This window comes from Cebus imitator, unplaced genomic scaffold (genome assembly GCF_001604975.1).
Source record: "Cebus imitator isolate Cc_AM_T3 unplaced genomic scaffold, Cebus_imitator-1.0 Scaffold0, whole genome shotgun sequence".
In the NCBI taxonomy this organism is placed as follows: Eukaryota; Metazoa; Chordata; class Mammalia; order Primates; family Cebidae; genus Cebus; species Cebus imitator.
The window spans coordinates 12,685,056-12,708,737 of record NW_016107315.1 but is presented as its reverse complement, the minus strand read 5'-3'; the positions used below and the strand labels follow the sequence as shown (position 1 = coordinate 12,708,737).

General features: G+C 40.3%; 1 protein-coding gene across 8 annotated transcripts in view; it reads left to right on the top strand.

The window, feature by feature from the left end:
* The window catches only part of NTM (neurotrimin), a 972,209-nt gene that overhangs the window by 818,220 nt on the left and 130,307 nt on the right, over positions 1 to 23,682 (top strand). For all 8 annotated transcript variants that reach the window (XM_037735935.1, XM_017523245.2, XM_037735970.1 and 5 more), the window contains one exon: positions 22,358 to 22,483. In XM_037735935.1, the coding sequence (XP_037591863.1) occupies positions 22,358 to 22,483 (126 nt within the window). The remainder of the gene's footprint in view (positions 1 to 22,357; positions 22,484 to 23,682) is intronic.

The window sequence follows — 23,682 nt, the reverse complement described above, 5'->3', positions numbered from 1 at the left end:
GAAAAAAAAAAAGGAGGTAGACAGCAGATCAGGGAATTGAGTGAATTCTGGGCAAAATAGTCCAAGGTAAAGTCAAAGATTTCCTTCAGATGTTAGCTATGTAGCATCTTAGAGACACAGGTATGGACTTTGAATTTAATCCTAAGTGCAGTCAAATGCCATTGGAGGATTTTAAGCATGGGATGGTATTATTTGATTTTTTTGTAGTTTTGTTTTGTTTTAATTACTCTAGACATGATGCAGAGAATGGAATGTCCATGCAAACAGTAAAAACAGGAAAACCACAGATGTCGTAAAAGTAGAATAGACTTCAGTAGTAAGAGAGAAGATAATGCTACCTAGTCGGGGTGAAGGTCGTTTTTTAGATAAAGCCACCAGAACATAACTGGTTAAGCAAACTGAGGGAGAGGAAGAAATTAAGTATGACTATTGTTTCTTTGTCCTGAGCAATTGGGTAGGTAATGGTATGATTATGATAGAGAATATTAGGGGGAGAAGAAGGTTTAAACTGGGGCTGGAAGGAACCCAGAACTCTGGGACTTATTATATACATTTACCTATTGAACAATTAAATAAAGATGATACATAGGCCAAATCATAATACTTTATTGAGCACATGATCAGTGTTGCTCTAAGCACTTCATGTATATGAACTCAGTTAATCCTTAGGATAACTCTCTGGTAAGAGTCACTATTATATCACCTTTTTACTGGAGAAGAAAAAGGTGGTAAAATGGTACCTTTTTATCTTCTCTGGTAAAAAAAAAAAAAAGGTGATATAATAGACCAAAAGCTGAAAACCATTTATTCAGCCCCCACCCCTGGACACTGCCCCTCTGGAGTGCATATGCTTGTGGCCCTCACCCAACAAAGTGCTGTTGCTAGTGGTCTGGGAGCACCTTAGCCCCCCAACCCTGCCACCATGCTAGAGTGCTTTCAAACCTCAGTTCCCTCTACAAAGTGCTGCTGCCAGTGATTGGTGAGTACCTCGCTCCCACCCTCCAGTGCAGCCAGTATTCAACCTCAAGGGGACAGAGGACAATGCCACAGACCAAATTTGAACCCCATAGGTTTAGAGCACACTGCCCAGGAGTGCTGAGCTGAGCCTTGGCCCTCTGAAAGCCTTTGAAAATGAAGCCATTTGACTATACCCACCTTGTACCACAGTCAAACCCACAAGGGCAGTAAGGAACATAAAAACCAAAAGCCCTATCCAAAGGACAGTAACTTCAAAGAATAGAGGAACATCACCCTTCACATGAGAAAGAACTCTGGTAACTTTGGAACCCAGAGTGTCTTCTTACCTCCAAATGATCTCACTAGCTACCAAGCAATAGTTTTTAAGCAGATAGAAATGGCTGAAATGTCAGAAATAAAATTTAGGATCTGAATGGCCTGGAAGATCAACAAGATACAAGACAATGCTGAAACTCAATCCAAGGAAAACAGTAAAATGATCCAGGAGTAGAAAGATGACATAGCCATTTTAAGAAAGAACCAAATTGAACTTCTGGAAATGAAAAATTTACTACAAGAATTTTATAATACCATTGGAAGCATTAACAGCAGAATAGACGAAGCTGAGGAAAGACTATTAGAACTTCAAGATAACTTCTTTGAAGCAATGCATCCAAAAAATAAGTTTAAAAAAGTTTTTACAAATGAACAAAACCTTCAATAATATGGGATTATGTAAAGAGACCAAACCTACAACTCACTGGCATTCCTGAAAGAGGAGAGAAAGCAAGCAACTTAGAAAATGTATTTGAGGATATAATTCAAAAAAATTTTCCCCGTCTGGCTAGAGAGGTCAACATGCAAATTCAAGAAATTGAGTTGAGAGAACCCCTGTGAGATACTATACAAGATGACCATCTGCAAGACACATAGCCATCAGACTTTTTAAGGTCAAAGTGAAAGAAAAAATATTAAAGGAAGCTAGAGAGAAAGGGCAGGTCACTTACAAATAGAACCCCATCAGGTTAACAGTGAACTTTTCAGCAAGCCAAAATAAACTTGGGGCCTATTTTGAACATCCTTAAAGAAAAAAATTCCAAGCAAGAATTTCATATCTTGGGAAACTAAGCTTCTTAAGCAAAGGAGAAATAAGATCATTTTAAGACAAGCAAACCCTAAGTGAATTTGTTACCACCAGACCTACCTCACAAGAGTTCCTAAAGGGAGTGGCAAACTTGGAAAAGAAAGAGTAATACCTGCCACACTTAAGTATGTAGTGAATTGACACTGTAAAGCAACTATTCGTTCAAGTACATGTATCAGCTAACAACATGATGACAGGATAAAATCCTCACATATCAATAATGATATTGAATATAAATGAGCTAATTGCATCCCTTAAAAGGCATAGCATGCAAGTTGCATTATGAAGCAAGAGCCAAAAGTCTGCTGCCTTCAAGAGACCCATCTCATGAGTAACAATGCCCATAGGCTCACAAACCCAAAATCAGAACACTGAGGTTCATAAAACAAGTTCTTAGAGATCTACAAAGATATTTAGATAAACATGCAATAATAGTAGGAAACTGCAACACCTCACTGACAACATTAGACAGATAATTGAAGCAGGAATCTAACAGAGATACTCTGACTTAACCATGACACTTGACTAGTTGGATTTAATAGACAGCTGCAGAACACTCACAACAACAGAACAACAACAGAATATACTTTCTTTTTATCTGCATATGGCACATACTCTGAGATCATCCACACACTCAGCCAAAAAGTAAGTCACAGTAAATTAAAAAAAGTCAAAGTCCACCATCCACACTCTCAGACCACAGTGCAATAAAAATAGAAATTCATACTGAGAAGATCTCTGAAAACCATACAATTGCATGGAAGTTAAACAACCTGCTCCTGGATGACTTTCAGGTAAAGAATGACTTTAAGGTTAAAAACAAACCAACAAAAAAAATTGAAACTAACAAAAATGGAGAAAAAATATATCAGAATATTTGGGACACAGTTAAAGTAGTGTTAAAAGGAAAGTTTACAGTGCTAAAAACTTACATCAATAAACTAGAAAGATCTCAAATTAACAACCAAATGTCATACTGAAAGGAATTAGTAAAACAAGAGCAAACCAACATCCAAAGATAACAGAAATAAAGAAATAACCAAAATCAGAACTTAACTGAACAAAATTGAGATGCACAAATTCATACAAAAGATCAATAAAACTACAAGTTATGATGAATAAAGAAGAAAAAAGATATAAACCTCATCAGAAATGACAAAGGTGACATTACAACTAACCCCATAGAAATACAAAAACTACTCAGAGACTGCTACAAACACTTCTATGCACACAAACTAAAAAGCCTAGAAGAAATGGATAAATTCCTGGAAACTACAACCTCCCAAGCTTGAACCAGGAAGAAATTAAAATTTTGAACAGAGCAATAATGAGTTCCAGAATTGAATCTGTAACTAAAAGCCTACTGACCAAACAAAGACCAGGACCAGATGGATTCACGGTCAAATTTTACCAGATGTACAAAGAGCTAATACCAGTCCTTCTGAATTTATTCCAAAAAATAGAGGAGGAGGGACTCCTCTCTAACTCATTCTATGAAGCCAGCATCATTCTGATACCAAACCCTGGCAGAGACACAATTAAACAAACAACAACAACAACAAAAAATCTTCAGGTTATTATCCGTGATGAACATAGGTACAAAAACCCTCAGCAAAATACTAGAAAATCTAATCCAGCAACACATCAAAAAGTTAATTTACCATGATCAAGTTGGCTTTATTCCTGGGATGCAAGGGTGATTCAACATATACAAATCAACAAATGTGTTCCACTAAATAAATAGAATTAAAAGGAAAAATAACATGATCATCTTAATAAATGCTGAAAGGGCTCTCAATAAAATTCAACATCCTTTCATGTCAAAAACACCTCAACAAATTAGGCATCAAAGGAACATGCCTCAAAATAATAAGAGACATGTATGACAAACCTACAGCCAACATAACTGAATGAACAAAAACTCAAACCATTCTCCTTGAGAAATTCAACAAGACAAGTATTACCACTCTCACCAGACCTATGTAACATAATACTAAAACTCCTTGCCAGAGAAGTCAGGCAAGAAAAAGAAATAAAAGGCATCCAAACAGGAAGAAAGGAAGTCAGACTATCTCTCTTCACAAATGATGTTATTCTGTACCTAGAAAACCCCAAAGACTCTCTGCCAAAAGGCTCCTTGAACTGGTAAATGATCACAGTAGAGTTTCAGGATATAGTATCAATGCACAGTAATCAGTAGCATTTCTTTATTTTTCTTTTATTTTCTTCTCCTTCCTTCCCCCCTTCCTTCCTTCCTTCCTTCCTTCCTTCCTTCCTCTCTCTCTCTTTTTTTCTTTTCTTTCCTTTTCTTTATTTTTTTGAGACAGGGTCTCACTCTTTCACCCAGGATGGAGTACAGTCGTACAATCTTGGCTCACAGCAACCTGCACCTCACAAGTTCAAGTTATTCTTGTACCTCAGCCTCTTGAGTAGCTGAGATTACAGGCCTGTGCCAGCACACGTGGCTAAGTTTTGTACTGTTAGTAGAGACAGGAGTTTCACTGTGTTGGCCAGGTTGGTCTCAAACTCCTAATCTCAAGTGATCTAACCACCTTGGCCTCCTAAAGTGCTGGAATTACAAGTGAGTGCCACTGCACCTGGCTGAAATCAGTAGCATTTCTCTACATCAATAACTTCCAAGCTGACAGCCAAATCAAGAACACAATCTCAATTACAATAGACACAAAAAGAATAATACACCTAGGAAGACGTCTAACTAAGAAAGTAAAAAAAATCTCTACAATGAGAATTACAAAACACTGCTGAAAGAAATCAGAAAAGTCACAAACAGATGGAAAACCATTCCATGCTAATGGATAAGAAGAATCAATATTGTTAAAATGGCCATACTTCTCAAAGCAATTTATAGATTCAATGCTATTTCTATCAAACTATTAACATCATTTTTCACAAAATTAGAAAAAAACTATCCTAAAATTTATGTAGAACCAAAAGAAGAGCCCACATAGCCAAAGCAATCCTAAGCAAAAAGAACAAAGCTAGAGGCATTATATTACTTGACTTCAAACTATGCTACAAGGCTACAGTAACCAAAACAGCATGGTGCTGTTACAAAAACAGACACATAGACCAATGAAATAGGATAGAGGACTCAGAAATAAAGCTCCACACCTGCCATCATCTGACCTTTAACAAAGTTGACAATAGCAAGCAACTGGAAAAAGGACTCCCTGTTCAATAAATGGTGCAAGATAACTAGCTTAGCCTTTTGTAGAAGATTGAAACTGGACCCCATTCTTTTACCATATACAAAAATTAACGGAAAATGGATTAAATACTTAAAAGTAAGACCTAAAACTATAAAAACCTTTGAAAACAAACCTAGGAGATATCACTATGCACATCAGCCATGGCAAATAATTTAGGACTGAGACCCTAAAAGCAGCAATAAAGCCCAAAATTGGCAAGTGAGACCTAATTAAACTTCTGCACAGAAAAATAAACTATCAACAGAGTGAACAGACAATCTATGGAATGGGAGAAAATATTCACCAACTATGTATCCAGCAAAGGTCTAATGCCCAGAATCCATAAGAAACTTAATTCAACAAGCAAAAAACAAATGACCTCATTAAAAAATAGGCAAAGGACATGAACAGATATTTCTCAAAGGAAGACATACATGTGTCCAAGAAATATATTTTTAAAAATTCTCATTATCTCTAATTGTTAGAGAAATGCAAATAAAACCACAATTAGATACCACCTCACACCCAGTCAGAATAGTTATTAAAAAGTCAAAAAACAACAGATGTTGGCAAAATTGTAGAGAAAAGCGAACAGGTTTACAATGTTCGTGTGAATGTAGATTAGTTCAGCCACTGTGGAAAGCAGCGTGGAGATTTTTCAAAGGACTTAAGACAGAACTACCTTTCAATGCAGCAATCCTGCTACTAGATATGTACCACAAGGAAAAGAGATTGTTCCACCAAAAAAGCACATACACCCAAATGTTTATTGCAGCACTGTTCACAGTAGCAGAGATATGGAATCAGCCTATGTGCCCATCAGTAGTGGACTAGGTGGAGAAAATGTGGTACATATACACCATGGAGTACTATACAGTCATAAAAACAAACCAAATCCTGTTCTTTCTAGCAGCATGGGTGGAGTTGCAGGTCGTTATCCTAAGTGAATACCAAATACTGCATGATCCCACATATAAGTGGGAGCTACACATTGAATACACATAGACGCAAAGAAAGAAACAGTAGACTGTAGTGACTACTTGAGTACGGGAGAGAGGTATGGGGTGAAAAACTACCTATCAGTTACTATGGTCACTGCCTGGATGCTGGATGATTCATACACCAAGCTTCAGCAACTCACAATTTACTCATGTAACAAACCTGCACATGTACTTCCTGAACCTGAAAGAAAAATCAAGAGAAAAAGTAAAATAAAAAGCATTGAATCCGGTATTTGGCCTATGAGAGTGAAGCTCAAAAGAGAGGTCAGGGCTGATGGCATGAATTTGGAAACCATGAGTATCCGATAGTAGTTGAGCCACAGATTGGATGGAAGGGAGTTTTAGTTAAAGAAGAGGGCTGATGGTCATGAAATAGATCACGTCAACATTTAGAGTTTGACATTAAGGAGGAGTAGCCAGTAAGCTAAGTAGAGAATAAGGACAATGTGAGAGCATCAATCCAAAGAAGGAAAGGTAGATCTGAGTCAAATACTGCTAAAAGATTAAATTATATTGAGGACAGGAAATTGGGCATTAGATTTGGCAAGATGTAGCTCCTGGGATTGGTTACACAGAGATTGGGGAACATGATTCTATTAATAGTTGCATTGGTTGAACTGGTGAGTGCATGTTTGTGTGTGTAATTCTTGTTTTGATCCTTAGCTGTGCTGAGTACTATGTAAATCATCTAAATTACCATTTGTTATAACCACCCTATTAGGTATTGTTATCATTTGTATTTTGAAAAAAATGACACTGAGAAGTTAAATAACTGTCTTAAACATAAGTAAGTTTATAAATTTATTTATTATTTATTTATTTCAGAGACAAGGTCTTGCCCTCTTGCCCTTGTTGGGATGCAAGGCTGTAATCTTAACTCATGGCATCCTCAATTCCTGGGCTAAAGTAATCCACCTCAGCCTCCTGAGTACTGGGTCTACAGTATCATGCTACCACAAACAGCTAATATTTAAAAAAAAAATTGCAGAGATGGTGGCGTTGCTATGTTGGACAGGCTGATCTCAAACTCCTAAGCTCAAGCCATCCTCCCACCTCAGTCTCCCACTGTGCTGAGATTACTGCACTTGTCCTTACAAATGTATTGAATGCGACTGAACTGTATACTTAAAATAGCTGAAATGATAAATGTTAGGTATATTTTACCATAGTAAAAACTTTGAAAAAACATGGCTAGTAGATAGTAAATTCAGAATTGGAGCTCGAGCCTACTTGGCTCCTGAGTCTGAGTTCTTGGCTATGTTGATATTCTGCAGATTTGCATAGAGCTTTTATTGAATATTAATCCATTCAGATAGAGACCAATATGTGATGTTTATCTAGCATGATTATAGAGAAGAGTAGAAGGTAAGTGGGGAAGGAGGAGTGCCTAATGTCTCAAGACAAGTTCTTTGAAATTTATTATGTGGGTAGACAGAGATGGCAAACTTGAACATTTGAATTAGTTCACTCATTTAGTATCAGCCATCCAGCCAATATCTAATAAGGCCCTGGTGGAAGACAGTGTGTGTTTATCAAGGACTAAATGATGAGCAACATTTCAGACATGTAGACCTGAAAAGCAAGCATCTTGTAAGACAAGATAAGCATCATCAACCAAGACAGGAAGTACGGAAAGTGGCAATGAATTCTGTGCTAGAACAGTTACAGTCTAGGGCGGCTAGAGTGCTAAATGGGAGCAGGCCTTAAATGACAAAGCGTGGGTTTTTACATTACATTTTGTGGACAACTATGATTAGTTTCCTGGATTAAAAGTGGTATCAGAATGAAACATAAAAGATCGTGAAACATCAGCAGGAGAAATCTAAGAAAGGTAGGTTCTTTGGTTATTGCCAAGTATGGTATGTAGAGTGTAGTTGTTCACCTAATTCATATGGAGGAGGTTTATTACATGGTTAAAGATGCCAAGGGACTTAAGTTCTGAGCTTTTGTCAGTTTTGAGGTACAACATCTGCTTCTATATGCTTTTCTGTAATTGGACGTATCAAACTCCTAAGTTTGAGTAGCCAGGCTCTTTGATATGTAGAGGTAAATGAATGCTATTCAGCAACACAGATCTTTTACAGTTCTCAACAGTAAGAGAAGTTGCTGGCATAAAACCCACACAATTGCAATTCTCATAGTAAGTGGTCAGGTGGTCTCCTCCCCTCTGTATCCATAAATAGGGGAGAAATTTCTTCCCGAGTGATACCGGGGCGCAGATGGCCTCGTGTCAAGATTCATTGACATACTGATGGACTGGCTTTCTCCTGCTGGGAACTGGTGAGGGAGAAAGAAGAGTTATTGTCAAATTCCCAACCTGCCCTTTTTGATATAAAGTTCACTTGTAATTTTTTTTTTACTTCTTTTGCTAATGCATTTTGTTCTCCTGAGTGTGAGAGACCCAGCTTCTTGCGTAGCCTTTAATTAGTTTCTGGATGATGACATCTCTACTGAGAAGCAACTGGTTGCATCCCTCCCGTCTCAGGGGGAGATAAAGGAATCTAATAAAGACATTCGGCATTTCTAGGTGATGCGTTTGACAAGCTTTGTATTAACAAGAAGTCATGTTGAAACTTTTTTCTTTCCTCAACTGTACTGCCTCACTTGCTCCAGCACTGCGACATTTCACAGGGGATTAACAGAGCTGCCGCTCTCACTGAGAACTTGTAGTTTAAAACAGACAGACCTGCGTCTCTACCTCTCATGCTAAAGGGGAAGGAGCTTTGCCTTGATCTGTTCATCAGTCATAACCTTTATGAGGGATTTAGTGGCAATAGGTCTTGGAACACAAAATCAATGGACAAGTTTCCTTGGACAGCAGTGGGACCACCTCCCAGGATTCAAGATTCAAGGTCAGATAATGAGATGTGCCTTCCTTGCAGCTGCCTAAGTTCTTCCCAAAGACAGTGGTCACAGGGAGTGTAACAACTCAAGTTTTCTGGCATGAGCAGTATTGGGACTCTAGCAGTAGAGAGAGGCAAAAACTCTTCTCAGGGATAACGACCCTCCTTTGCTGAACTTGACTGTGCAGTTATTTGAAGAACAATAAAAAAATCTGTGGAATTATTTGCACTTTACTGCAGTCAAGGGGTGAGATGTGGTGAGGACTTTACCACAACGTTCTTACTGCAGTCAGCATAATTCCCTGCTACATACAGTTTTATAGCTTGCGTTTGAGTGCATAACTACCAGTGCTTTTAGGCAATTAAGAATTAAAGTGCCGATGACGCCATGAAGGCAGCTGAGAATGTAAGTGAGCTTGGCGCTGTTGGCAGCCAGCAGATTGACAGCTGAGAGATGCAGGTTTCTGCAGTGCTGAGAGCCAAGAGCAGGGACCACCTGGGGACAGGAGCTTAGTCTCTATCTGGTTGACCTTCATTTGACCTGAGTGAGGCAGCCTGGGAGAGAGGAATCATTGTTACCTGAGTATCTCTTAAGGGCAAGAGGCGAACATGAGCAGAAGGACTCATGGCTCAGAGTCATGTTACTATGACCTATACATATACATTTACATATTTGTTTACCTGTATTATATCAAGATGTAGAAATACAAACTTCATTCTGGGGTAGAGTGACGGCACAGACTATTATAGCAAAATGGTTTTTCGCTCTATGAGGTGGGTTCTGAACAGAAGCAAGAGCATCCAAGGGTCAGAGTTAGCTAACATCTTCCTGAATTTGCAGACAAATGATGCTTTTTGAAAATGCAGTGGGATTACAGGGGTCCAAGTCCTTAGAACTAAAATGGAAGTGTGTATACCTAGAGGGTCCCTCTAGGTGAGGCTGGAGCTGCCAGAGGTGCCCTCTCCCCATGAGTTCTCTAAGCCTATTAGAATTCTAAGCCTACTGGGGTCTCGTTCCATTTCTATGAATATCTTTTGGAGATGGTGCAAAAAGTCCCTCTAGGGGAGAGAAGCGATTAATGGAATCTGGTATATGATAGAAGTGGCAGTCACCATTGTATTGCTTATGGTAACTGGTCACTTGAGTTTCATGAGCAGCTGCATTCTTGCTTTGGGAAGAGAAAGCCACAATAAGTTGCCAGATGCCAAGAGAGCAAAAGACACACTTAAAGAGGCCTTGCTGTTGAACCTCAAAGGATATGGCAAGGCTATGGCTGTTGACAACTACAGGAATAGACAATTGCTGGTGAGAAGAAATTAGAAACAGTGGTATCAGAAATCTCTTGCCAGCCCCTATTTCTGAGGAGAGGATAGTTGTGAAGAAACCATGCATGTCAGGAGATGTTGCTAGTGCTATAAATAAACCCTGGTCAGCACATCAGCGTTGGTTTTTACAGCAAACAATTATGCTGTTTACCACTAATTGATTGAACTCTGAATCATCTCAATCACAATAGCATTCCTTTGCAGAGTAATTAGTAATTCACTAAGTGCTTTCAATTATACCTACATATTTCATTTGATCCCAAAATCCCTGTAGGAAGAGCTTGGGTTTAAGAACAGCCACTTTCTAGCTCAGTGGCTCTAAGCACATCATTGACTGTGTAAAACCTCAGTTTCCTGGATTAAAAGGGAAAAAATATGGAAAGTCCTTATTAGGTCTTCAACAAATATTAGTTTTCTCCAGTGAGGAATAATATTAAAAAGTAATATTTTCCTACATTTTTACTTTTGTTCTCTTCCTCCTAAAATCATGTAATGAATTAGGTTAATTGATTCGTTTCTTGTTGTGACATTATTTCAAGTTTTGGAGATCTTTGGCTTGCATCAATTTTGGCTGTCAGTTTTCAGGGACACCTTATTAGAGAATCTGCAGTATGCCTGAAATTCTGCATTCTGCATGATGGATTGGTTGTGTAACCTCTCCGAGCTTCAATTTCTTGACTACATGGTGGGGGATCATGCCTTAGGAATTACGGTGAGGATTTACCAGGGAGCAGCAAATGTGGAACACCTGGCAAAGTGCTCAGCGTAGAAGGTGTTCAGTGTTTCTTCTCTTCCCACCCCATCTCTCCTCCCTTCGTGAACTGGTCCCTAAAGAGCAAGGCCTGGTGGTATAGGGCAATAATGCCAGTCACATACGCCCAACCCAAAGCATTCACCACTGTACATGGAAAACACACACTGCTGGGAAACCAGCCAGTCCTGTCTGGATGGCAGGTCCACATCATGATCGTCGATACGTCCCTTATATTTCGATGTTGAAAAATTGAAGAAGAGACACTTCTTAGTAATTTCTTAGATGTGGCCCACATAATGGAGCACTTATGATCACAGGTAGTCGCTATGAAATTCAATTTGTACCAATATGTCCTGAAGCCAAGAGGCATGGAATGAGGAAAGAATGGTGTAAACTTTGCTCTCTTATGTCTCCATCAGGAATGACTAAAACTGGGTCAAGAGGCAGAGCTCATAAAGACTTCCTTCCACATTTCAGTTGATCCTGAAAGGAACAAGTTCCAATCTTCAGAACCACTGGTTTATGACTAATCCTGAATAAATCACTAGCGTTTTTTCCCAGGGCTTCATGATTTTCCAGCAAACATGAACAGTTTTACTCTGGAGGTGGACAGAAGGAATGAGATGTAACAAATGACAGAAGGGTTCTGGTGAAGAGAATAGTAATCCACCGAGGTTATGCCATTAAGCAGCTTTCCACATTTTCAGACTCTCATTGGGAATTCTGAATGTCTGTAATCTGACCCTTCTCTTGAAAATGAAGGCGGCAAGCACATTGCTGGCAAAACAATGAGGTCCTGTTGCACAGCACATCCCAGCCTGAGGCCTGAGTCCTCGTTTAAAGATGCGGTTTATTCTCAAACCATGAGCACATCAGCAGGGGGTGGTGTCCATCCCAACGTCCAAACCAAAGCAGTCCCCTGCTGCACTGAAAATCTCTATTTCTCTTCATATTGGTCTCTAGAGGTACATATTTTTAAGTAAGACTAAGAAATGACATTTAATTAATGCTTTTGTATAAAAAGTGATTTTTTAAAATTTTAATCTGATTCATAGAACATCCACTTTGAGTCAGAAAAATAGGTATTGATATATCATGAATATAATCAGAGACCCAAATGATTATCATGCATTTATACAGCTAGTAACTTTGGGGTGTAGACTTAAAACCTGGGCTTCTGATATGAATGTTAGGGTTCTTTTTTATTAAAAGAGACCATAGGAATCCCACAATACTGGAATGCATATTCTACCATGCAAATATTTTTGGAAGGAAAGAAGGAAGGGAAGGAAGGAAGGAAGGAAGGAAGGAAGGAAGGAAGGAAGGAAGGAAGGAGGGAAGGAGGGAGGGAGGGGAAGAAGAATGGAGATTAAATATTTTTTTCAAATGTGGGAAGATCCAAAAATATATTTATCAAACATCCAATCCACTCTTCTTGCAAAGAATAACATCTTATAGGTAGCAACGTGAAGTGCTCCCTTTGTTAAATATACCACGGGATTTCTGGGTCAAATGGAATATCTATTTCTAGATCCTTGAGGAATTGCCACACTGTATTCCACAATGGTTGAACTGAATTAATTTATACTCCCACCAACAGTGTAAAAGTGTTCTTATTTCTCCACATCCTCTCCAGTATCTGTTGTCTCCAGATTTTTTAATGCTTGTCATTCTAACTGGCGTGAGGTGGTATCTCAATGTGGTTTTGATTTGCATTTCTCTAATGACCAGTGACGATGAGCCTTTTTTCATATGTTTGTAGGGTACATAAATGTCTTCTTTTGAAAATTGTCTGGTCATATCCTTTGCCCACCCTTTAATGGGGTTGTTCAAAGAATTATAAATCATTCTATTATAAAGTCGCATGCATACATATGTTTATTGTGGCACTGTTCACAGTAGCAAAGACTTAGAACCAACCCAAATGCCCATCAATGATAGACTGGATAAAGAAAATGTGGCACGTATACACCATGGAATACTATGCAGCCATAAAAAAAGATGAGTTCATGTCCTTTGCAGGGACATGGATGAAACTGGAAACCATCATTCTCAGCAAACTGACACAAGAACAGAAAACCAAATACCACATGTTCTCACTCGTAAGTGCTGTTGAACAATGAGAACACATGGCCACAGGGAGGGGAACATCACAAACTGGGGCCTGGTGGGTGGAGGGCTAGGGGAGGAATAGCAGGGGGTGGCGGGTTTGGGGAGGGATAGCATTAGGAGAAATTCCTAATGTAGATGACAGGGCAATGGATGCAGCAAACCACTACCATGGTATGTGTATACCTATGTAACAAACCTAGCCAATCTGCACATGTCCCCCAGAACTTGAAGTATTTTATACACACACACAATGTGTGGACGTATTCAGCAAAATCCAAGGGCCGCTGGGTAGGGATCTGCATTTTACTGGACTGAACTCTGTGTGATGAAAACATAGCTGGGATCATATGTAACTTTCATTTAGGTCCCACATGCATCACTTGTTAGCTGAGTGACCTTGAGCACATTGCTGAAATATCACTAATCATTAGTTTCTTTATCTGGCAATTGGAATAACAATCTCACTGCCTCATAGGATTCTTATACAGGATAAGATTATCTAGTAATCCATTCAAGATTTATTCCTGCGAAGATTCTAGTGCACGGTAGTTTCATAGGGTGTAGGTGTCCACAAATATATAGGTATTGGTGTTTGTTTATTCTTTGTGTATATTCCCATGATTCCATGTACATTTGTTATTTTTCTAACCCATATTATTTCTATTAAAAATAAATACTGCAATTTTCAGCTGTATGTCCTTGAACAAGTTCCTTGACTCCTCTGAGTATCCGTATCCTCATCTGTAAAGTGTGGGAAATAATCAGGGTGACCGATGCATCCCCATTGGCCTGAAACACTTTTGGTTTCAGCAGTGAAAGTTTTGTGTCTCAAGAAACCCTCCAATTCCAGGTAGACCTGGGCAGTTGGTCACCTTAGACTATTTGTGGGATTCATATAATGAAAAATAAAATAAAGGTAATATATGCTAAACACCTGTTATACAGCAGGTATTTAATAAATGGCAATTATCAACATCATTAGGTTCACTTACAGTCCTTAGGAGCAATTTAAAGATCTTGAGGAAATTCAGTCATTTCAATTTATTTGCATTTGCATACAGCCTTGAAAGAACACAGTAATTCATTCACTCAAAAATTGTTGGACACAAACAAAGCCCGGCATTATGATATGTGCTGACCGTTTCAATGAATGGGACAACCAACAGAGCTCACATCGTACTTAGGAGAGGCAGACAGTTGTGTAGCAAGCCAGGTAGCCTGGGGATTCTCTTGTAGAAAGAGGGTTCAAGGAAGGCTTCTGTGAGGAGCTGAGATTGAAAGAATTAGAACCAGTGTGAGGAGCAGGAGAAAGGCATGTGTGAAGGACGGAGTCAGAGGAGGGCTTGAGGTATCCGAGGAGGACAGGTGGCCTGCAGGGTGAGGAAGGGAAAATGCTGTGGGAAGAGCACAGAGAGGGAGACGGCGTCCAGTGCATGCATGGCCTTTGGGACCAAAGGAGTTTGCCTTTATGCTCCGAGACAGATTCATCTCTCCATTCAGTCTGGATGAGAGAAGGGAAGTTTTAACCAAGCACATTTGCCACAGCCTGAATCCCACTTGAACCGCTCAGCTGTGCCTAGCACTTTGGAAAAGATGGATTTGTCTCAAAACCAACACCTGCCTGGTTGCATCTCTCCAAGCTTTCTGATCCGGGTTGTACATTCATGCACCAGGCTGTTCTCATAGGCCTGAGTGTCTCTGCACATGGTCTGGAAGCCAGAAAGGTTAAGAGCATTCCAGATTTGTCCTGTTAATTTTGTAAAGACAAAGTCCCTAAAGAGGCCTTAGCAGCAAAGCAGCCCTCACTATGAGACCTGCCCTGAAGAGATGTGTGCATCTCCAGTCTTCAGGACAGAGGAGAAGCAGGAGGGGGAGCCCCACTGACAGCCAAGGAAGCCATCTGGGATCTGTAGATCTGCATGTGCTGTGCAGTTACCTGGTCCAAGTGGCTTATGTGCGTTCTCAGCCCCACAGGACTGCACAGTGCTTAATAAAGCATCCTAATTTGGATTTAATAGGATATCCACTGTGTGCTAAAAACAGCAAATTGCCATTTATTAATGACATAATTATTAAAACGCAACACCTGGGCAGTGGAAGCTAAACCAGGAGTAGGGAAGTTCCTCAGAATACTGTTTTAATAATTATCTTATTTAATTATTTACACATTTGAATTAAAATTCAATAAGAACCAGATTAAACATTAACATAATGTATTAAATGTGGAACTCTATCTAAAGAGCATGGCTCACTTGGATTCTGTCTTTCTTCCTAAACATATCGTAACTACTCCTTGGTCTTTCTGTTTCTGAAATTGGCATACTTTCTAGATTCAGCTCTCAGAAGCCAGGACCTGGCACCTCACACATGCCTGTGGGGAAAAGCCGACGGCCTATTCAACGGACTCATCCCCTCTTAGTAGGTCTAATTTACTTCCGGCGCATCAGTTCTCACCCCTCTGCTGTTTACCTTTCATTTGGTTCTCAAAATGGGATCTTGCCCAGACCTCCAATCCTCTGATTCCAACTGCTAAAGCAATAGTAATATTCTTCCTGGACGTCCTTATCATCTCACCATCAGCAGGTCCAAGACAGAATTAATCACACCAATGTTCTCCCCAAAAGTAGTTCTCCCTAGAACATCTAGGGATCTCCTCCTGCAGCTGTCTAGATGCTACTGAATAGAATGGCATTCCTGCTTGACTCCGCCTCCCCAGTTGCCCTCCCAGTAACCATTTGTGCATTTTTCCTGGGCTTTGCTCTCCAGTCCATCCCTTGCTTTTCATCTTTTCAGAGCCAACAGTTTAATCCAGGCTTTGAATGTCACTGTAGATTGATTTCTGTGACTCCAGTTTCTCTCTATTTTACTCCATGTGACACAATGTTAACCAATTCTTTCCTGTATAATAAACATGTTTAAAAATTATGACATTTCCTTTAAAAAAATGCAAATACTTGCCACTGCCTATAGGATAGAGCTAAAATCTAGGACCTAGGCATTCAGGCTCTTCCATGATCTGGCACTTGTTCACTTCATGGTCCTGTATTCCATTTCTCATTGATTCTTTTAAAATTTATTGACTGTCCATTCTGTGTTGACACTGCATATGGCATATGTGTGTTTGCCAAGCACATACAATATTAAAACTCACTCACTGAGCACTTCACATTGCCAGGAACTGTTCTCAGTGCATTTCATAACTTACTCCTGTGCCTTCAAAAGAAACTTATTATTATCTTCATTTCTTAAATGTGGGCAGTGAGGCACAGGCAGGTGAGGTAACTTGGCCAAGGTTGCCCAGTTAGGAGACAGTACAGCTGGATCTCAGCCCCTGCTCTGCGTTGCCTCTTGTAGTCAGGAGACTTTGTATTTCCTCAGTTCATGGACTTCTGCCTTCCCATCTGTGCCCATGTAATTCTGTCCCATTTGAAACAGCTTCAGTTTTTCTGCCTAGATGCCTGTTTCTCACTTATTGATACCTAAAATAAACTCCAATTTCAGGTGAAGCATCTCTGACACTCTCACTTGCTACTATCGTCCCTCCTGGTGACTCATAGCACTTAACGTTTGTACTGTTCGTTCACATTCAATCACACACAATTTTTTACACATTTTGCCTTTTTATTCAACTCTCTGGAATATTTATGTGCCCTGTTTCCCCAAACAGATTATAAGTTTATAGAGGGCCAGGCAAATTGGTATACGTCTATATGTCCTTCATATGCCTAACACACCACTGTGTATCGGTAGGTGTTCACAAAATGTTCACTGAATCACTTTTGGCCCAGCCTCTAAAGCAAGGGTCTCCAAACCTCAGGTCGCATTCCAGTACTGCTCTGTGGCCTGTTAGGAACCAGGCCACGCAGCAGGAGGCGAGTGGCGGGTGAGTGAATGAAGCTTCCTCTGTATTTACAGCCACTCCCCATTGCTGGCAACACCGCCTGAGCTCTGCCTCGTGCCACATTGGTGGCGGCATTAGATAGGAGCATGAATCCTACTGTGAACTGCCCATGCCAAGGATCTAGGTTGTGCACTCCTTGTGAAAATCTAATGCCTGATGATCTGTCAGTGTTTCCCATCATCCCCCATGGGACCCTCTAGTTGCAGGAAAACAAGCTCAGGGCTCCCACTGATTCTACATTATGGTGAGTTGTATAATTATTTCATTATATGTTACAATGTAAGAATAATATAAATAAAATGCACAATAAATGTAATGTGCTTGAATCATCCTGAAATCATTCCTTCCCCCATCCCCAGTCCATGGAAGAAAATTATCTTCCATGAAACCTGTCACTGGTGCCAAAAAGGTTGCAGACTCCTGCTCTATAGGAGACTTCCTCCATTAAAAATTATGCCTGGCCACAAAATGTTTTAAAAATAGTGCTTCCCTTAGGCTGTCTCCTTTGCCCAGGGTATTTTCCTCCTTTCCTCTCCAGACTGGATTAATTTCTACTTACTCCTAGGGCTTAACTTAGGTATCGTGAATCTAAAAAGCTTCTTGTGACATTCATGTCAAGGCTGGCTTAGGTGTCTATCCTCTGTGTTCCCATAACACCTGAATCACGATTCTGTGTCACCATGCATTAGAATAATAGGCTTCTGGAACTATTTTTGCATATTAAGGCTGTGAACTCCTTGAGGAAAAGCGTGGCATCTTATTTATTTTGTTTCTAACGCTTAGCACAGTGCTGGTGTACAGAAAGTGATCAATGAATATTGAAGAAGGAGTGAATGAATGAAAATAAGCGAGGCCAGGCATGGTGGCTCATGCCCGTAATCCCAGCACTTTGGGAGGCTGAGGCGGGAGGATCATGAGGTCAAGAGATAGAGACCATCCTGGCCAACACGGTGAAACCCCATCTCTACTAAAAATACAAAAAAAATTAGCTCAGCACGGTGGCACGTGCCCATAGCTCCAGCTACTTGGGAGGCTGAGGCGAAAGAATTGCTTGAACCCAGGAGGCAGAGGTTGCAGTGAGCCGAGATTGTGCCACTGCACTCCAGCCTGGTGTGCAGTGACTCCTTCTCAAAAAAAAAAAAAGAAGAAAAGAAAAGAAGCAATCCTACTATGTTTCCAACAGTCTGAATGATAGGAATTGAGATACAGAATGTATCCATGGAAACAATATAGAAATATAAGTAGCCCTTTCTCACACTTGGCCAGAGGCTTCCTTATGAGGATGGCTTAGCTAAAACCACAGTGCCTCCTAATCAATTCAATGTAATCTTGAATATGGACAATGTGCTAGAAGTTGCCACCTAGAAAATCATACTTTTATTCCCTTAGCATCTTAGCCATATGCCAATTTGTTTCTGATAATTGGGATTGCTCTCCTGGTCAAACCATTTCATCTCCATGCCATGCATGGTCTGTCTTTCTCATTCATCCAGGGGCACTTTGCCTTCTTCAAACCGGATTCTTAGGCAGAATTTAAAAGACAACAAGCACTTCTCCAACTTCTGCCTCATGAGTTGGATATTTTCCAATTGTTGGTGGGGAGAGACAATTCTAGATGATTCTTCTAAGCCTGAGGTACGATTGTCTCATTTAATATACTTCCTGCGCTGACATCTCTGGCCCAAACCACCTTCCATCCTTCCTGGGGACTGTCCATTGTTCTCTAGTGTATGATTAGCAGATTAGCTATCATGTAGGAAGCCAGGAAAATGAACTCACAGTAAGCCCTTCCAAAGCAAGAGTAATTCATTACCCGGCCTGATTTCCACTTAAAATGTACTTTAAGCTCACTTCCAACTACAAACCTTAAATCACCCTGTGTTCACAAAGTCCATCATTTTTTATTTTATTGCATGGCGTTGGCATGACATAATCCCTTGCAGAGCATCTCAGAGTGCTTTACAGATCAATAAATTACTTACCTGCACAGTTGAAGCAATGTCTGCAAGGCCAGCACAGACATTCTGCAGGCAGCCTGTCCTCCAGGAAGCAAGCAAGCCCGTGTGGGTGCCAAGAGTGGGCAGGGGCAGGGACCAGCAGATGTATGGGTTGGTGTTGGGGCAGGGGGTGCCTGGTGCGTGAGATGGGAATGCTCTAGTTAAAACTGTGAATAAAACACATCAAAGTGCCTATTTTTGCAATGATCAGTTTAAATGATTCCAGAACTAAGAGAATTTAGAAGTTTGTACCCTTCAGGCAGTCAGCAAATCAAATGCACAGTCATTAACTCATCAATTACCTTTCTGTCCTAGAAGGCTCATTCTAGCTTTTAAAATGATACAACCATAAATTGCAATGTTATATCTTAAAAGTCCCAGATTGTAGAGCTAGCGTTCTCTCTTCTCCAACCCTCACCACATCCACTCTCCATTACTTCTGTCCCACAAAATGCTTGCGAAAATGCAAAATGTGTGTCACAACACACACACACACACAGCCTCTCTACCTGAAGCTCAATGAGGACTGAAATCTAAAAATGATTAACTGGTGCTTACTCTACTTAATATACCCTACTTAGGAGAGCAAAAAAATAGAACGTTAAGTGAGGACCTTGTTTGATATTTTATATTAAGGTAATTTATAGTATAAAAGGTAAAATGGGGTACATGTAACGTAAGAGTTTACTTTAATTACCATATGGGAGATACTACAGTGCTGTGAAATCCCCAGGAAGGAGAGGTCACGTCCTCTTGGGGATCACCTGGACAGCCTTATCAAAGGGCTGGTAATTCTCTCAGGCCTTGGACAATTTTAATAGTTGTGTATAGTCACAGAGAAGACTGTGAGCACTGAAGTCAGCAACAAGGACATGGGGATGAGGAGACAGCTAAGTGCGACACAGATAAGTTCAGCACATGCTTTTTAATGATGAGCATTTAAGTTGGGTGGAGGCAGGACATACATGGAAGATAGCATTGGAGAAGGAGGGAAGGGGAAGAAGGCTAAGATATCCTTATAATGTCCCCTATTCATGAAGGAAAAGATCCAACACAACTAGGAATGAGTGAGTAGTGCTTCAGGTATAGGTAAGACCAGCATTAAAATTTGCAAACCCATCTGACTTTAGTGTGAGGGCCCCACTCTGACTTTGGAACAAGGAATAAAGTCATCGTACAGCTTCCCTGGGCTCTCCAACAGGCCAGATCACATTGCAGGCCAGGCGGATGGCGTGCTTTAGAATTGTACAGCATGGTGGCTCTGAGGAATACTTACTCAAGCAAAGAGTATAACATGAAGAAACAGAAGAGTGTGGGATGAAGGGAACACTTAACTTGCCGAGAACTAAGAAATCAAAACCAGCATCAGTAGCATTGAAAGAATATCTGCCAGTGACCCAGCTCTGAGGTTGTTGTGGACATGCTGCACACAGGTTATTCCCTTGAATAACCATTATGACTCAATTCTGTAAATGTCTGCTGAGCTCTTAGTGTGGTTACAAATATAAGTAACACATTGTTCAGGTCATCAGAAAACTCATGGCCTAGTGGTGATGCTAAGCACATAACCATAGCATAGTGGAATGAGTGTCTAGAATTGGAGTTTGGGAGCTCAGCAAATGACTTCTTGATTCCATCCACTTGAATGATAAGACAGATAAGTAGACACATGGAACCAAATATCACATTTACTAATGGTAAAGCTAAGACTGGAGAATTAGGCTCAGACGTGCAGCAACAATTATGTTCTATGACTGGAACCCAAAAAGAAACAGGCACACACATACAATGGCTGGATGTACCACAATACCTATCCCATCCTTGTGGCATGCTGCTTCTGTAAATAAGCATGTGGAGGAGCACACCACAATATAAGCTTCAGAAGGTTCCGAAATAGTAGACAGAAGGAAGTAGACATTCTGTCTCCAATTTTATCTATTACCTATCAGAATGAACTCCTTCCCTCCCTAGGTGGAGTCATTTAGTGGAGAAAGAAGAGGGGGAGGGGGGAAGGGAGAGCGAGAGAGCGAGACAGACAGACAGAGAGAGACAGAGTCAGAAGTAAGTTATGGCTAACTGACGTTTTATTCGATTCCCCACCAGGTATGTAGCATGTGCTCTGGGCAGCACATGAAGCAGCAGCAGCCAGTTTGAGATGTGCAAAAGGGCAGAGAAGTGTAGAGGGTCACGAAAGTTTCAACAAAGAAAGTGGCATTTGATTTGGGCCTTAAGGATGACTGAAAGTGCAGTTTGGGAGTCCGAGGCAGGTGCATTGCTTGAGTGCAGGAGTTCAAGACAGTCTAGGCAACATGACAAAAGCTTGTCTCTACAAAAATAAAAATAATCAACCAGGAATGGTGGCTCATGCCTGCAGTCCCAGCCACTTGAGCTGAGGTGGAGGATTGCTTGAGCATGGGAGGTCAAGGCTTCAGTAAGCCATATTTGCACCACTGCACTCCAGCGTGGGTAAAAAAGTAAGACACTGTCTCAAAAATAAAAATGACGATGGCTGGGAGTTGTCCAGGAAGGATGTGAGGAACAATATGGATCCAAATGCATGATGCCTCAACAGAGCTTGATGTCCTGTGGATAACAAGGGGGTCAGCAGAGGTGGATCCCTGGGGTTGGCCATGGAAATGTAGACTGATGTTTGATTCAGCATAGCCTCATGCCTAGAAGGAGCCCCGCTATGACCAGGTGGCCATGGGGAGCCATTGGAACTGTTTTGACAGAGATGTGATATGAACAGAATTGCATTCTTTCAAGACATCACTGAATGCAGAGTGGAGGATGGCTCGTGGATATGTGTTGGAGGTGGGTGGGGGTGAGTGGATACAGGAGGAGGGTGGAGGCTAGGAGAATAGCTATTGCAGTGTTGCAGTAGAATGTATTCCCACTCGGACTCCCTGACTTTGTGTTTAAATAGGAGGAAATCAAGGCTAAATTCAAGGTAAGACATTTTTTATATTTAAGGTAATTCCTCTAATTTCTCATCGTTAACTTGCTATAGTTCATATATTTTACTCTCTGGACTATTCTCCCAACTGCCATGTTAAGATAACTAAGAAATGTTTAAGCAGGATTTTTATTTTCATTCTGTCTTGTCTCCACAGTATCTCCAAAAATTGTAGAGATTTCTTCAGATATCTCCATTAACGAAGGGAACAATATCAGTCTCACCTGCATAGCAACGGGTAGACCAGAGCCTACGGTTACTTGGAGACACATCTCCCCCAAAGGTAAGAGAACAGTTTGCTGCATGGCATCATGAGGGTAAATGGGGGAACTGTTGGCCCTTGACAGGAGGTTATAGGTGCTGGTACCTACTCCAAAAATTTCTGTGTTTTTGGTTACCTGATGATAATATACTCATGGCTCTGCAGAGAATGTTGATGTTCTCTGCAAAACAGGCATATCTTCTAAGATTTAAGAATTTATATCTCTATATCTCTCCAGTCCCTTGGAAATTAATCCCAGTTGTTAACTGTATAAACCCTCTGCTCCCAAAGGTGGCTGTCCCTGGGTGAAATGGTGGTAAGGTGTTCTGGGTGAACTTTACATGTCATTTGATGATGGAACGAAGCTTTAGTGGCAGTTGTTCAGTTGGTTATTTTAAATGAGAGAAAACACATAATGATGGGTGAGAGCTTTAAATGGCCATATTCCTAAAAGGAGATGCTCCAAGTCTGTGCCTCTGCAGCCTTGCCAAAAATCTGGTCACGGGCTGTTTTTTGTGGTTTTGTTGTTGTTTTACTGTGATTGATCCTAGAGAACAAATATAACTTAATATGTGACCAAATTGCAAAGATTTACTTTATCTGAATGTTCAGATGTTATGTAGACCAAAGCGTTGTTTTGTGCTTCCATGGATTGAACATTAAAACCTTTAGAATTTGAGACAAGATGTCATTTATTATTAACGTAGCTTTTATTTGGGAACAAGGAAGATAAAAATATTTCGTTTAAAAATATTTATTGAGTGCTTGTAATAGTCCAGCCTCTCTTCTGGGCACTGGGGGATATAGCAATAAGCCAAAGTGGTAAAGTTTTCAGTCTCATGAGCTCACATTCTCATGAGACAGATGACAAAAAAAAAAAAAAAAAAAAAAAAAAAAAAAAAAAAAAAGACCAAAAAAAAAAAAAAAAAAAAAAAAAAAAAAAAAAAAAAAAAAAAAAAAAAAAAAAAAAAAAACAGTGTGCTATATAACAGGTGGTACTAAGGGTGAGAAAATAGAACTGGATGTGTTGACAGAATGACAAGTGCTTTCTTCAGAGGCGGGCTCTGAAAAGGGGATATTCGTGCAGAGACGTGAATAGTAGTCCTTAATCGTGTTGCCTATTGCTGATTAATGTGAAATGTGTGCATGTGATTATGTATGTACACATGTGCAGGGGTGCACAGATGGATGAAGGTGTGTGATTGGCATGAAAGACGCAT